At 43.6% G+C, this 14,851-nt stretch overlaps 1 protein-coding gene across 2 annotated transcripts; it reads left to right on the top strand.

The window, feature by feature from the left end:
* Nucleotides 1-364: 364 nt before the first annotated feature.
* EPGN (epithelial mitogen) lies at nt 365-14,000 on the top strand. 2 transcript variants are annotated; one of them, XM_006018753.3, is made up of 5 exons: nt 365-704; nt 1,244-1,333; nt 12,223-12,340; nt 13,209-13,361; nt 13,767-14,000. In XM_006018753.3, exons 1-5 carry the CDS (start codon nt 668-670, stop codon nt 13,819-13,821), a joined length of 453 nt encoding a protein of 150 aa, XP_006018815.1. In that variant the 5' UTR covers nt 365-667; the 3' UTR covers nt 13,822-14,000. The 2 variants fall into 2 exon arrangements, with proteins under 2 accessions (XP_006018815.1, XP_025053848.1); XM_025198063.1 differs by lacking the exon at nt 13,767-14,000 and having other exon boundaries at nt 13,209-13,506.
* The last annotated feature ends 851 nt before the right edge of the window (nt 14,001-14,851 follow it).

Below are 14,851 nucleotides of genomic sequence, written 5' to 3'. Positions count from 1 at the left end.
TAAGTTCATTTCATCCCAAGCACACTTGCTATTACTCACCAGCCTGAATTAACATAACATCCCCTTTACTCTGGTACCTGAATACCTCATAGTCTTTAAAATATTTCTTTTCACAGCACCCCCATTTTACAGGCACAGTAAGGTTAAATGATATTCCCAGGGTCACAGAAGAAATCTATGGTGCAATCAAGAGCTGGAGCTCTCTCTCCAAAATCCTGTGCCAATGCTTTAAACACTGACTCAGCCCTCCTCTCTAAAAGTAGTATAACAAGATGCAATTCACATAGGAAATATGTTTACAGCACGTGGATACATTTAGTTTCATCAACTTCTGCGTTTCTGCATCTTGTTTCTCTACTCTGACAAATCCTAAATTTCTCCAGAAAATAGCATTCTTGCATAAACAATCATGCCCACAGGTAACAGGAAGCAGATACTTCAACATAAAGCTTATTCCCATTGTCAGATAATGGTTGTTTCCTAAATAAACGTGTGGTTTCCCTGAGGCTCTAGGTCATTGCCAGTTGCACTTTTTTTTAATTGGTAAGAACAGCAGATGACGCTTCATGGTATATAAGTGCATAAAAGACACAGGAGCACAGATAAACAGAACTACCGAGCTGCGTGGATAGAAGAAAAGAAAAGGGTTGTTAAGCTGCTGCTAGCTATGGCATTTGGAGTGCTAATATGTATTTTGCTAAAAGGTAGGTTTGTTGTGTGTTTGTTCTTGTTTCTCATGGATTTAAGATAATTTTGAATGATATATTTGTTCAAAAGTAGTATTTTGTAATAAGCAGTGGAAAAAATTCAAAAAAGCTTAAATTATTCCAAAGCAAAATTATTTGCAGCATGCTTTCTGACTTTGCTGATTTTTTAGAAGACATGCTTTTAATTTAGATTAATTAGGTTTGGTTTTGTTTTTAAAAAAAAATGTTACCTGTCAGTAAATAGACATGTTTTGTATATCACACTGCAAATATCCAGCTATATACAATACATGATGATTACAATAAGGTATATAAAAGGATGGATTGGCATTTTGAGAGTCTGAAAATAGTAAACAATAAATAAAGCTGTGGAAAAGGAGTTTAAGGAGGGAAAAACATGACAAAGAACTCTCGTTATTTAAATTTAGTACATCTTAACAGCATTAAGCAGACATGTTTGTACAGATAGCATAAGTCTTATGTGTAGATATGCTAAGTGTTTTCTGTTAAAGTATATATGTATTTGTATTATACAGCAACAGTGGCACTGAGTGAAGAGGCAGCTATTACCATTTCATCACTCACTACAGAACTATGGAATAATTGGACAAAAAAGGATGCAGAAGGTATTTCTACTCTGCCCTGTATTGCATGAAATAATTATTTAGAGACTGAAAAAAGAGCCTTTTTTCTTAGTTTAGCTGGTTTTGTGTGGTTATCTTAATGTCATTCTGTCACTTAGCCAGCATCAAATGACAATGTTTATTGGAATATGAAAATGTATCTGCATTTAAGATACTTTTGGGACCAACACCTTATTTTACTTGCAACTCCAAACCCCTGCAGTGATACTAGCTTTCAGTTACTACTTCTCCACATCATAAGTGAACTGGTGACTGAAATGAAAGGCTCTTTAGTTCAAGCTAAATAGTTTTTTGAAGGATTCTGTAACTCCCTAGGATAGATTCTGTTCCTTCTTCAAGGTCATTTATGCCATTCCTAATCATTATTCAATTTCTAACTTGCACCATCTCTTTCCTAAATCTAAAATTGTAAGTACCTCAAGTGTAGGTAGGTAGATGATGTACTTATAATTTTAAATTAAGAACTCATCATTGCTGTTGCAAAGCTTCTTTATGTGTTCCAGTTTCACTTTTGATTAGCACAACTTCTGCCTTCTCTTAGTTGATGAGCTCTTTTCTTAACAAAGGTCAATTTAAAGATGACCTTAAGAAGCTATTTTATGCGAAGTACAGAGCTTTGTGCTTCCCTTGAAAGCTCTCATCTTGGTCCTGTTTCAGGCTTTAGTGATATAATTACTTGTTTTTAGGAAATGAGATCTTGAACTCACAACTTTTCAGGCTTGTAAAGGAAGAATGGATTTTAAAATATGCAATTTTAAAATGTTATTTGTAATTTTAAAGTCTACATATATATTATAGTAACAGTAGGTCATCTAAGGTGTTTTTAAAGGGGTTTTCAGTCAGTCAGTAAGATTTTTTTCCTCCTCCTATCATTCGTAAGTTGTTAAAACACTGCTCCTGTTGACAAACCTTAGTCATGGTAACACGAGTGATGAGTGTATGCAAGTGTTAACATTATTGAAAAAGGATCATAATGTCTTGAGCTGTGTTTTTTTCTACATGCAGTTCTTTCTTTTACCAGTGTAGGCATAAGCCATGATCTGGTGTAGTATGTTTCCCTATGACATGGTTGTTCTCCTATATGTAGTTAATGAAAAATCATAGTCCTCTTATGTGTCATATGTCTATAGCAGTTTGTGCTGCAATTCATTAAATTAGCTTTTCTCTCTGAGACACTGTCGGTGTTATTCACAGACAATTATATTATATGGCCAAATTCTTAAAAACAAGAGTTTTGCTTGCATGAACACACCCATGTGTATTCTTATGCCACTTCCATTTGTACCTGATGCAGATGTGTATATACACAGGATACATGCACATTCAGTTAGATGTTTTCTCTCACAGCTGTAGGGATTGTACACATACACGGGAGCATACAGTTTCACAGAAGGTTTGCCATATACAAGAAAGCCTCTATTTCTTATAAGGTTTAACCCTTCAAAGGTTAGAATCAATATTTCAGGAAGGAAAGTACTTTAAGAATCTTAAGTGACACTGGCCAAACTTATCCAGTCCATTTTTACAGGCTCCATTTCCAATAGATGGAAAAGCAATTAAATGCTGAACCAGGGAAGTTTATCACAAAAGTACATTGATAACAAACCCTTAGGAAACTATTTCCCAAGCAAATACCATGTTGGAACTGGCAATTTACTCTGCAAAATTTACTAGGAGATGCTTTGTGAGAAATGGTGGTTATCTGGTCAAAGAAAAGAAAGTCTGAGTTGAATCAGACCACATCTTTTAGGCATTCCTTAGCTCTGCCTCCCAGGCCCAAGAGTCCTCCAGCTGGGCCTCTGATTCCACCACCAGCTACTGCAGGAGACATCCAGTTCTGGGCACCACACTTCAAGAAGGATGTCTAGACAGCAGTCTTTCCTGCCCAGAGCAGGGGGGGCTGGACTCGATGATCTCACAAGGTCCCTTCTGGCCCTAAACTTCTGTTAGTCTGTGTGACAGTGTGGTCCTGCATCTGTCTCTGGTGGAGCTGGCACATCTGCAAAGCCCCGACTGTGGGCGGCAGTGACCCTGAGGCTGTATCTCAGCTGCCATGGGTGGTCCCTCCCCTATGTGCAGCTGCAGGACCTGTGGAGCCATGAGACAAAAGCTGTTTGTGAGAGTTTGCAACATTTCTCTGATGAGATGTTCCATACCAGAGGCCATGTGCTGCCTGGCCTTAGATTGGAGGTCAGGCATGAACGGGTGCCCAGGGACCATGGTAAGTCAGCCAGACAGGTCTGGCCCCAAGCAGTCACCAGCCAAGACCCCCGTCCTCTGCTTGCTCCCCTGGGACCAGTGGACCTCTGAGTGCTGGCTGCAGATAGCCTACCTCCCTCACCCCATTCGCAGACTGGGACAGGCCAGGCTCCTAGCAGCTTCAGACCCCACTCCCCCACTTCTGCTCTTGCAGGCCAGTCACTGTCCTGTGCTGCCACCCAACCAATAGTGCCTGGTCTTGGTGGGTGTGGGGCTCCCAAAAAACTGGGATAAGGAGCTGCCCACGCCCATGCCCTCCCCATAGGGGGCCTCTCTGGGGAGGCGCCCTGGGGCCAGCCCCCTGGTACACTGGTACTGTGCTCTGAGCATGCTTCTGCTGTGCATCACGGGCAGTGCACAAGGAGCTGTTTGCACAGATCAAGGGGAGCCTGACCCACTACATCCTGCTGCTGCTGATGGCCATGTCTCCCTGGGTACACCTGTGCACCTGATATGGGACCCTGAACTACAACAGTGCAGGGGGCAAGTCTGGGCTTTCCCACAACCTCTGCTGCTGCCTTGAGGGCTACGTGTGGTTATGCTACATGTTCCTGCCCCCCACAGCCAAAGAGGCCATCACCACCAACATCATGTTCCTCGGCATGAGAGAAGCCTGTGCCCACTTAGCTGTGGGAGCACAGGTTGCTCAGTAAAGTTCTGCACTATCTCCTGCCTCCCTGTGTGCTCTGTGGAGGAAATCTGGGGCCAGGGGAGTGTGGGTGGGCCAGGTAGGGATGGGGGGCAGGGGCTGGGGTTGGTGCAGGGACAGGGAGGGCCCTCCCCACAGTGTGGGCCTTACCATGTGGCCAGGGCTGGCATGGCTGCTCTGTCCTGGCTGTCAGTGATGGTGTGTGGCTCTGGGCTATCCGATGGTGGGATGCACTCTGCAGACATCCAGCTTGACCTGCCCCCAGGGAGGAGCTGGTGCTGCTGGCAGCTGGTGGTGTCATGGCTAGCCCTGCCTTGTGGCTGGCCATGGAGCTGAGAAGTTGGTGAGGCAGGTGCTGGCCAGGGCTCCCTGAGCTGCTAGTGGAGACTACAGCCAGGGAGCTCAGCAGAACAGGGTGCTGGATGCCTGAGGGGCCCTCCTCCAGTGACATGTCACTGAAGATGCCAGGCCGGGGCGGCGGCTCAGTCAGACTGCCTGTGCAGCTGTAGACAGCACAGCTGCAGACTGGGTCCAAAGGCATAAGGATGGCTGTCAGTTGCCACATAAAGGGCCTGGACTTACAGGCACTACCGGGCCAATAATTGTGGTTGGTCACAGTGATCCACTGTTCTCCACAGAGATCCACGCCAGTTCTCTGGGCCCTCATATGGCTGTCCATATTCTGCTGGGCCTGGGCAGCTGCCTACAGCACCCAGCATAGGGGCACGGCACAGGACTGGCAATTGTACAGCAGAGGCAATGCCCCACAGTACCTGCTGGCACAGGACAGGCTGCTGGGGGTGGGCTGTGGGCAGGTGGCATTGGCCCTCTGGCCAGAAGTTGCCTGCAGCTGGGCCTGTGGGCTAACAGACCTGGCCGGAGGCTGCATCAGCCTGCAGCACCCTGGTGGCCTGGGCGGTGCTGTCTGGCAGCTGTGCAGCACTGTGGTGCCAGGCAGCAGTGCTGGGGTGCAGGCAGGCTGGCAAAGCTAGGCTGCAACCTGCCTGGGGGAAACAGCCTGGAGCACCCTCAAGCTCCCTTCTGGCCCAGGGCTTAAAATGTTACAGGCTTTTAAAGCCTGAGGCAACCCAGCCCTGGGGCAGGAGAGGCTACTAGGCCAGAGCCCTGGGGCTAGCCTGAGGCCAGCCCCTTAGTGGAAGGGCAGACCAGGGAGCAAACTTGCTCCTGAGTCATGTCTACACGTTCATTACTGTGCAGTAAGTAATCCCGCTTAAATTTGCTACCTGCATTTGCAGGTAGCAAATTTAGGGGGCATTAAAGGGTTTTACTGGCTTTTTTCAGAGTGGAAAGAGGGACAGATCTTTGCTCTTACTGGTGCTGGGGGAACATGAAAGGGACAGAGGCGATGCCAGCTTCTCAGTGAAACAGTGATGGGTGAGTTAACTGCCCTAGTCCATGAACAGTCAGAGATGCTGGTTTGTTCATACACACACAGCCTAACTCAGACAATACCCTGATGAGCTAACTGTTGTATTGAAAAGGAAGAGTCCTTTGATGTACTTACCAGCAATAGCATTCCAAGTTAGTTTAGAAGAAATTATGGATTCCTGAAAAATGTAATTTCATCTAAGGACATTACAGTCTGAAGCTGATCTTGGGTGTTCTTAATTCATTTAAACAAATCTACCTCTTGTGGCACTTGAAATGTTTCAGGATATTATATGAATATGAGTTTTTGAGTTGACATGTACTTTTAACCACAGGAGAGAATGTGATGCATGGTAACAGCTCAGCAGAGGCACTTATTTTCTTTTATAGCAAATTTGTTGGGCTTTCTCACACTCCAAAATTTGTCAGTTTTGTCATGTTCATTACTCCAGTTATCATCCTTCTGATTTCTTGTTAGATCTTGCCAAATTTCTTTCTTTGTGTGATGCACATATGGATAAAAATACAGTGCTTTACTGAATATTGTCTTTTTATATGATCTAAGGGGCATACTGATGTCTTCCTAAATCCAAATCCAAATAGGAAATATGATATTTAACTTAGCATAATAATCCTAGTATTGGATTAGAAAGTATTTTTCAGATATTAAATTTATTTTAATGCAATTGTCCCTCATTTTCAAATATTTAGTGATTTTAATATTTCCATCTTGATATAAAAACATGTTCTTGCATCCTTATTTAGACAAATCTTCTATTGGTGTGTGTGCATGCATGTGAAAGAATGAGAAAGAGAGAGAAAGTCTAATATTGGGCCCCTGAATTACAAGACTTTGTTTTTCAAGCTTTGTCTCAAAATATTTCTTATCCATGTTTTTATTCCTGTTTTAAATGTATTTAAAATAACAATAATAGGTGTGATGCATCAATTTTGTACTTTTCACTATATGGAAAGCAGTAGGTGCACTAATGTTTGACAGGTTTAGTATGATGATAGGAAAATGGGATGGTGCCACCTCTTGGCCAAAACTGATCATTTTTAAACTGGTTTAGATAAAAAGAACTGGAGATTTCAGGGGGGGTTTATACATAGATTTGTAAATGTTAATAATTTGTTTTCTATGTATTTGAATTATTATAGGATCCTATGTCACAGTTTTTTAAGTGAAATACTGACAATAGTTACCCTGAGTCGTTTCTTTTGAGGGAAGGGAGAGAGGCAGAAGATAGCATATCAATCTAACAAATAAATACATACACAGTAGTAGCACAGCTATCCTATGTGCCCAAAATGAATGAAGTACATGTGGTCAAATAAGAAGAAATTTAAAATCAAAGGCAGAGATTAACTGTTGTAACTCCCTGTCCTGGGAGCCTGAGAGAAGCAGTCTCTATGCACATCCCTCTATGCAGTCTAATCTGCCTAACTGCTGATTTTGTGGGTTGAGTTTGATTTAAGTACCCAGGGCTTGAATCTCAGTGATGGACAAGAAGACAGCACAGGCATGACCTTCATGTGTGTCTGTTGCCGCACTGTGTCTGTAGTTTCTCTGAATTAGTGTTTGAATGAAGAGTTGGAAGAAAACATGAACATATCATGGTTCTTGTGCCTCTGATTCCTCTGTTTACACAGCACATTGTCTTACAAAATGTTTTCCCCCAGGGGTGGATGCTCCAGGCCTCTTTTGAAAACCTGAATATATTCCCTCTATTTTTTTCTTTTTTTTCTGTCCCCCACAGTCTGGCTTCTGTGCTGATGGTCTTTTCAGCCTGCAAGCCTGGGACCAGCTCATTCTGGATGAAGCCAATCAATATAATTCCTAAGTCAGCCCAAAGAGTTGACACAGGGTGACAAAAAGTGCCCCTGAGACCAGTGGCATAACCAGGGTGGGATGACTGGGGCTCTTGGCATGAATTTGTGGGGTGGGGGTCTGCTGCTGCCATCTGCACAATCATGCCAGCAGTGCAGTGGGAATGGGGAGTCACCACTGCCCCTGTCTCTCACGCACCTGGGCGCATCACTATGCCACTGCCTGTGACCCAGAGGATGAGTACATTGTCTACACAAGACAGAGATTTTTGGCTGACTAGGGTGCAAGATTGGGCGACCTTATTTCCCCGAGTGTGAAATACAACACTCTGTTCCCCTGCTGCTCTCTCACATGCTCAGCTGTCTCTGAGCTCCTGCTTCTGCTGAGCATGCTGAATTGTGGGAGCTGAGAAGAGGGGTGGGATGCAGACTAACAAAGACGGTGTGGTGGAGGGAAGACACAACGCATGAAACGCTCATTGGGAACGATCCCATTTGCATTGAGACGGTCCAATGTTAAGCACACATGCCAGGCATCCCACTAAAAAGCGGGGAAAGGTGTTCATTTGCCCAAACTGATGGGATGCCTAGGACAGATGTTTAACACAGAACTGTCCTGGCAAAAACAAGGTGCGTGGTCATGCTAGTAGAGCAAAACCAAGTTGCAGAGTAGACTTTGTCACTGACAGCATCTAATGGCTTGGCTAGTCCCTGTCAGCCTGGGTTTGGTTTATGGGACATATCCCCCTCTAATCTCTAAAAAATGGGACAAAGTTTTCCTCAGGCTTAGGCCCACTGGCTTAAGTTGTTACGTCAACACCGAACCCCTCCTCTCCCAGCCCTCTTCCTCACACCCCCAAAATGGAGTCACTTTAAGATAAAGTATATTCCTTCCACCTCAGTAACGTTTCCTGAAAGAGAAGAATAAGCCACACGTACATACCAAAGAATAAGATACTATATATATGAGCCTGCACATAAGTCTTTTCCCTAAAAGACTCCAAAGCTCTTTACAAACTTGAAGGCAGGTTCAACTATCCTTACACATATTGAGTAGTAGCTTGGACTTTGGCAGGAGTGATCCCATAAAAAAAATACTGCTCACTGAGTAACTGGGACAGAATCTAGCCCTTTATATGTTCATTTTTAAACTGAAGACTTTTGTCTTTCATAAGACAGCAGCCATTTATTGTCACAAAATAGCCTTCTGGAGCATTTTAGAATAGGAAGAGAAAAGAAAGAATTCACAAAAGCATGGAGGGAGTTAGCCAGACTGAGAAGAATGACTCGAATTGGAATTTGGTCAGGATATGTGGGTTAATAGTGTTAGGTTTGAGAATTATGTCATGGGCTTACTGACCACAAGGGGTCAGGAAGACATTGCACTTACATCTCAGCTATAGCCTCCAAGAATGCTGGCTGCAAAAATATGGCACTTGTGCATTGACTCAGAACTTACTCAGACAGAAGATTTCCGTTCATTGAAAAACCAGTACTATGTCTTAGTCACTCTGAAGCTGAATTGTTGTCTCTGTTTATGATGACACTTTTCTTGGGGTCATAACTGAAAGCCAGTGCTGCTATATATTTAGTTTAAAGCTCAGTCAGCCATGTAAAATCATAGAATCATACAAAATTAGGGTTGGAAGGGACCTCAGAAGGTCATCTGTTCCACCCCCCTGTTCAAAACAGAATCATCCCTACCTAGATCATCCCAGCCAAGGCTTTTTCTAGCCAAGTCAAAAAAACCTCCAAGGATGGAGATTCCACACCCTCTCTGGATAGCCTGTTCCAATGCTTTACTACCCTCCTAGTGAGAAAATGTTCCTAATATCTAACCTAAACTTCCCTTGCAAAACACATGTCTAAAACAATTCCCTGGAAATAACTCCACCCAATCAATGACTCCTGTAATCAGGAAGTGAATCCAGTGCAATGCATATATATCCTTTGACTGCTAAGCCACTGAGCCTTCCCTTCCTTTGCTTTGCCCACATCCCAAGGCACAGGCCTATTAGCCTCTAGTTCTACCATTCTAACATTATAAAAACCTAAGTCTGCCTGTCTGTCTGTCCGTAATGCTTTATTCACTCTGGGTGCTGACAGAAACAGCCAATCAGAGTGCTCTAAGCATGGGGGCGCACCACCATGACTCCAAAGCCATGTCAAGGACCGGACTGAGGGTGGGGGAGGCAAGACCAGCGCTGCTGGCCTGGGCTCCCCAACCCCCGCTCCCTGCAGGAGGCAGAACAGTGGCAGCATGGAGCGTTAAGTGGCGGCACTCCATCCCAGCCCTTCTCCCACCCCCCATCATTCTTGATGGGCAATTGGCTAGTATCAATAGATAATGATCAAAAAATCCTTAAGAATGGCCCTAAGATGTCATCCTTCCACTGTACTCAGCCTTGTTGAGGCTGCAGCTGGAGTACTGCATCCAGTTCTGGGCTCCACAATTTAGGAAGGACGTGGAGAAGCTTGAAAGAGTCCAGAGGAGAGCCAGGCATCTGATCAGAGGGCAAGAGAACAGGACTTATGAAGAGAGGCTGCGAGCTATGGGACTCTTCAGCCTGGAGAAGCACAGGCTCAGGCGTGATATGGTGGCAGCCTATAAGTACATAAGGGGTGTGCATCAGGACCTGGGGGAACACCTGTTCACCAGAGCACCCCAAGGGGATGACAAGGGCCAATGGTCACAAACTCCTGCAACACCATTAGGCTGGACATAAGAAAAAACTTCTGTACTGTCCATGCCCTTAAGGCCTGGAATAGACTCCCCCCAGAAGTGATGCAAGCACCTACTCTGGACACTTTCAAGAAACATTTGATGCCTATTTTGCTGGGATCCTTTGACCACAGCTGACTTCCTAACCCTTAGGCAGAGGGCTGGACCTGATGATCTTATGAGGTCCCTTCCAGCCCTAATGTCTATGAAATCTAATTTGTGCAATTGCAGATTTTGAATTACCATTATGGGGAGCAAGCAGCTAGTCATTTGAGGCATCTTAAGGCAGCAGCATACCTACAGCCCTGCTGGACTGATGCACCTGATCTGTCTGTTCTTCAAAGTTATGCAATTTTGATCATAACTTGTGTATGGATGAGAGATCACTGGAAAATAATGGTTGCCATTGGTGGAAGCTGAGGAGCTGTGGTTGAACATTTGGCAAATATTAGTATACAGAAACTGAGAAGAAAGTCTTTGTTTGCTTTACCACTGCAATGCACTGATAGATAGGAGTAAAAAATGCAATAGCATTTTCTCTTTTTAATTAAAAACAATCCTACCAAGTTAGACTAGGAGCGTGGACTGAGAGATTGAACTATATGTCCCTGGGCTTGTTAAGACCCTAATGTCTTAAGGTACTTATGGATTGTTCTAGGGCTAGGGGCAGACATTCAAAAAGACTGAGCCTGAATTGATTCAATCTAAGCAGGTTAGTGTAACCTAGTCAGGCTGAACCTGTTTGTAATTGCACAGACATCCCCTATGGACTGAAGAAATGCAGGTACATGCCTACAGTGGCCCAGGCTAGAAACCGGGGGCCCTCCCTCCCCTTCAACAATGCTGAGCTGAGGGGGGCATGGCCAGGCCCCAGCAGGACTCTCTGATTATGGAGGGGTTTCTCCCCACTACCCCCTTGCTGCTCCTGACCAGCAGAGCCAGCAGGGAGTTACACAGCATTTACTTGCACATCAGGGAGTTACACAGTGTTTATCAGCCCATCAAGAAAACAAAAGCCTTTCTCATTAATTAAAGCTCTTCTTTTATCTCCAAAAAGCCCTAAGTGGACACTATCCTGTCTGTCTTACACAGACACCTCTCAGCATTAGCTAGCAAAGCATGTGCTGGCTCTGGTCCATGTTCTGGCAGAGGAGAGGGGGGGAATCCCTGCTTGAGCAGGGAGTGGGGTGGGGGGGGTGGGCAGGGCAAGGGGAAGCCAGCCAGATGCTACTGTACCTGCAGTCTCTGCTGGAGCTCCAGCTAAGGAGCAGAGAGGAGGGGCCAGCTCTGCTGTGGAGCAGAGAGACTTGTCTAGGGCTGCAAAGCATCTGGGATGCTGGAGGACTCTGGTTTAAGTTAAACCAGGAAGGGGTCTGGGACAGACATTGCATAAACTGGTTTGATCCAAATCAGTTAAGAATGATACTACATTCAGTCAGGTTTATCTCAGACTGGTTTCAGCCATTTTCAAACTGGTTTATGTGCACTGAACATCTGTTCTGTTACAGCAGGGGTGGGCAATTATTTTGGGCAGAGGGCTGCTAACTGAGTTTTGGCAAGCCATCAAGGGCCGCATGACAGGCAGCCCAGGGCAGATAAATATTAATTTTCTAAATTTTTTAAGGGCCCTGCAGGCCAGATAGAATGGCCTGGCGGGCTGCATCTGGCCCCCGGGCCGCATTTTGCCCACCCTTGTGTTACAGGCTTAAATCAGTTTCTGATTACTTACACAGGTTTATGTGTAATGTCTATCTCTAGCCTAGGCATTCATGATGTGAATTATGTGTATGAACATTTATTTAGAAAAAATATTTTATTTAAAACTCATGTTTGAAAAGGCTCTACACTAAAGCATCCTGGTATTTCTGTTCTGCTATGGTCAGCAATATTTACATCACATTAAGCTTGCATGCAGTGGTATTTTCATTTGCAAATACTTAATCCTTATTGATGTATGTAATAATATTTTCAAATAATTTTATTTCTACAAATGTTATTTTCATTTTTCTCCCTTTCCGATAGAGTATACAGAAGGAGCTGTATTCCTGAAGCTTATGCAATCCTGTCTTGAAGAACACCACAGTTATTGTATTAATGGTCTCTGTGCTTTTCATAATGAACTCAAGAAACCCATATGCAAGTAAATAAATGGCATTTTTAAATACACATTCTTAGAACAGTTAGATGAGCTTGTATATTTTATGTTATATGTAATTATTGTGCTCATGTGTCAGATGGTCTTTAGTGGAACATTAATTTAAGCATGTGGGCAGTTCCACTGAAGTCAATGGTGCCTCCTGCCATGTTTCACATGCATACCAGAGACAGAGATCTTGAGAACATAAGAGTGGCAGGCTTCACTGCCTCATTTCAGTGTGTGGGAGTGGGTGGAGAGGGTGTACTCATGAGTGACCCACCTGAGAGGCATCAAGGAAGTGGTGATACCAAAGGGATACTTGGTTCTGGGACAGGTTTTATGCCAGGCCTGTGCCTGCTGTACTGCAGAGTTCTCTAACACTACCATGGTTCTAATGCTCATTAGAACCACTCATGGGGTCACCAAAGCTAAGTGTCTTTGCTTGCACCCTCCCTCTTGAAAGATATGTCTGTGTTGCACTCCCTGCTGTGACTTCAGCATAGTGAAGGCATATCAAATCTAGCCTTAAACTAGCAAGCTCAGGTACTGGTAGCAGTCAGCCAGGATGGAACTCAGCACAAGCTGCAAAACCTACCCTCAGAATGACTATACTTAACCTTTGCTGTTCAACATGCTGCCACATCAAGACTGCTACCAGTCCCTAAACTAGCTAGGGATGTCTTCACATCTAGACATCTGGCAGCTTTCATAAATTAAGGTTTCTGATTGCGTGACAGGCTGTTCATATCCGGAGTTAGTTTACTTCTTCATTTCAGTGGTAACTCAATTAAAACTTATCCAAACTTTAAAGTATTGTACAGCAGTTGCATGTTTAAGATTTCCTGAACAGCCTTTTATATTTTTCTTATAGGTGCCTTGCAGGCTACAATGGGGAGAGATGTGAGCACTTAACATTAAATTCTTTTGCGCTTGATTCTTATGAGCACTACATTGCAGTGGGAATTGGCGTTGGAATGTTACTGAGTGGGATTGTTGGCGTAATCTACTGCTATTTTAGAAAGAGGTATGGGGAAAAATGTAGAGGTATGTTCTGTAGAATAAGAAGTGTTGTAAACATTTCTAAATCATTGAGAATACTTCAAAGCAATGGCCCAGTTCCATGGAGAGGGTTTAAAATTTAAAAAGGTGATCTTTGCATTATATTCCTCTGAATAATGTGACGAATTGTGGTGAGGATTATCTACATGTTAGAGCAGGAGAATCAGAAATCTGTGTTTATCATTGTTGCTTGTTGATTGTATGACTTGACACACCACTTAAATGCTTTATCAATCTATGAAATAGTTTTGAAACTATCCATCAAATCTGATTTCCTTGTGATTGCTTCCATGAGCAGGATTTTGCTCTGCTTTGCATATTACAGGTCTACAAGCATGTGCTTAAATTCATATGGTGTTATCCATTTTAGATGCAGGAAGTTAAAATCACCTTACAAAGTCTGCATTGGGGAGACGGCATTGTGAGAGCCTGACCTGGGACCTTTCCTAATTTGCCTGTAGAGGTTCTGAATTGAAAGAACTACTGGTGCCAGCACAATGCGAGCATGTACCAGAGCCTGAATGATGACCTGAAACACTGGGAATTGAATATAGTTGATATGTCAGTGGAATGTCTGCAGAGCTGCCTGGCGTCATTCATGTTGGAGAACGACTCTGTTGCTTTAGTAAAGGTTGTTGGATGATATGACTGAGTCAAAATATCTGAGAAACCCTCCTGTCCTCCACTGCTCTGTTCCAGTTCATTTGTTAGCGGTGGAAGACTGTTTTTCTGAAATGCTTTCAGCCATTTCAAGTTCTCATGGTTTGACTGGGAAATGTTCTCTTTGAAGGAAAAGCACAATACATCTCAATGATGGAGCAGCGTTCTAGATATCACACATTGCTGAAGGCAAAAACCAATCTGGCCATCTTCTGTTTTCCCAGTATTCTCTGGGCCAAAAGGAAATGTCTGACACAACTACTACAGGTGCTAGATGCAATATGATCTGTACTTCTGTTGCCACAATGGACAAGAGCATAAAAAGCTTTAGAAGGGAAGTGGATAATTCATAAAAGATATAATTTAAACTAAGGAAAATAGAAATAATCCAGTTATGGAAAAATAATATAAAATATCAGACCATGAGATATCAGGGCATTGTTGGTTCTGGTTTTGACAACAAAAAAAAAGGATCAATTAACTATTCATTGTGGACAATGTTTGACCTTCCCTTCCATCCTGTAACAACTTACCATATTGCCAGGCTTGTCAGGTAGACCTCACCTTGCATACAGATATCTGATTGTGCTAGGCATAGACTCCTGTTGCTGTGGAAATGGAATTTCTTATCAGAACTCACTAATATAGTTCTGCTCAGGGGAAAGAGACATTTTGCTTCTTTCTCATGGAATGGATAGAATATCAGCATTAAAAAAGGATAAAATTGTGAAAGGGAATGTATACTTTTCTGTACTGCCCACTGTAATATTACTCCTTTTCTTTGATTCCTTTCCC

Source organism: Alligator sinensis, unplaced genomic scaffold (assembly GCF_000455745.1).
Source record: "Alligator sinensis unplaced genomic scaffold, ASM45574v1 scaffold222_1, whole genome shotgun sequence".
Lineage (NCBI taxonomy): Eukaryota > Metazoa > Chordata > Crocodylia > Alligatoridae > Alligator > Alligator sinensis.
This window is presented reverse-complemented; position numbering and strand designations above follow the sequence as displayed.

Coding starts and splice junctions, on each gene's coding strand:
- EPGN (XM_025198063.1), top strand. CDS start 668: ATGGCATTTGGAGTGCTAATATGTATTTTGCTAAAAG. Junction 1,334..12,222: donor GACAAAAAAGGATGCAGAAG/GTATTTCTACTC, acceptor CCTTTCCGATAG/AGTATACAGAAGGAGCTGTA. Junction 12,341..13,208: donor CTCAAGAAACCCATATGCAA/GTAAATAAATGG, acceptor TTTTTCTTATAG/GTGCCTTGCAGGCTACAATG.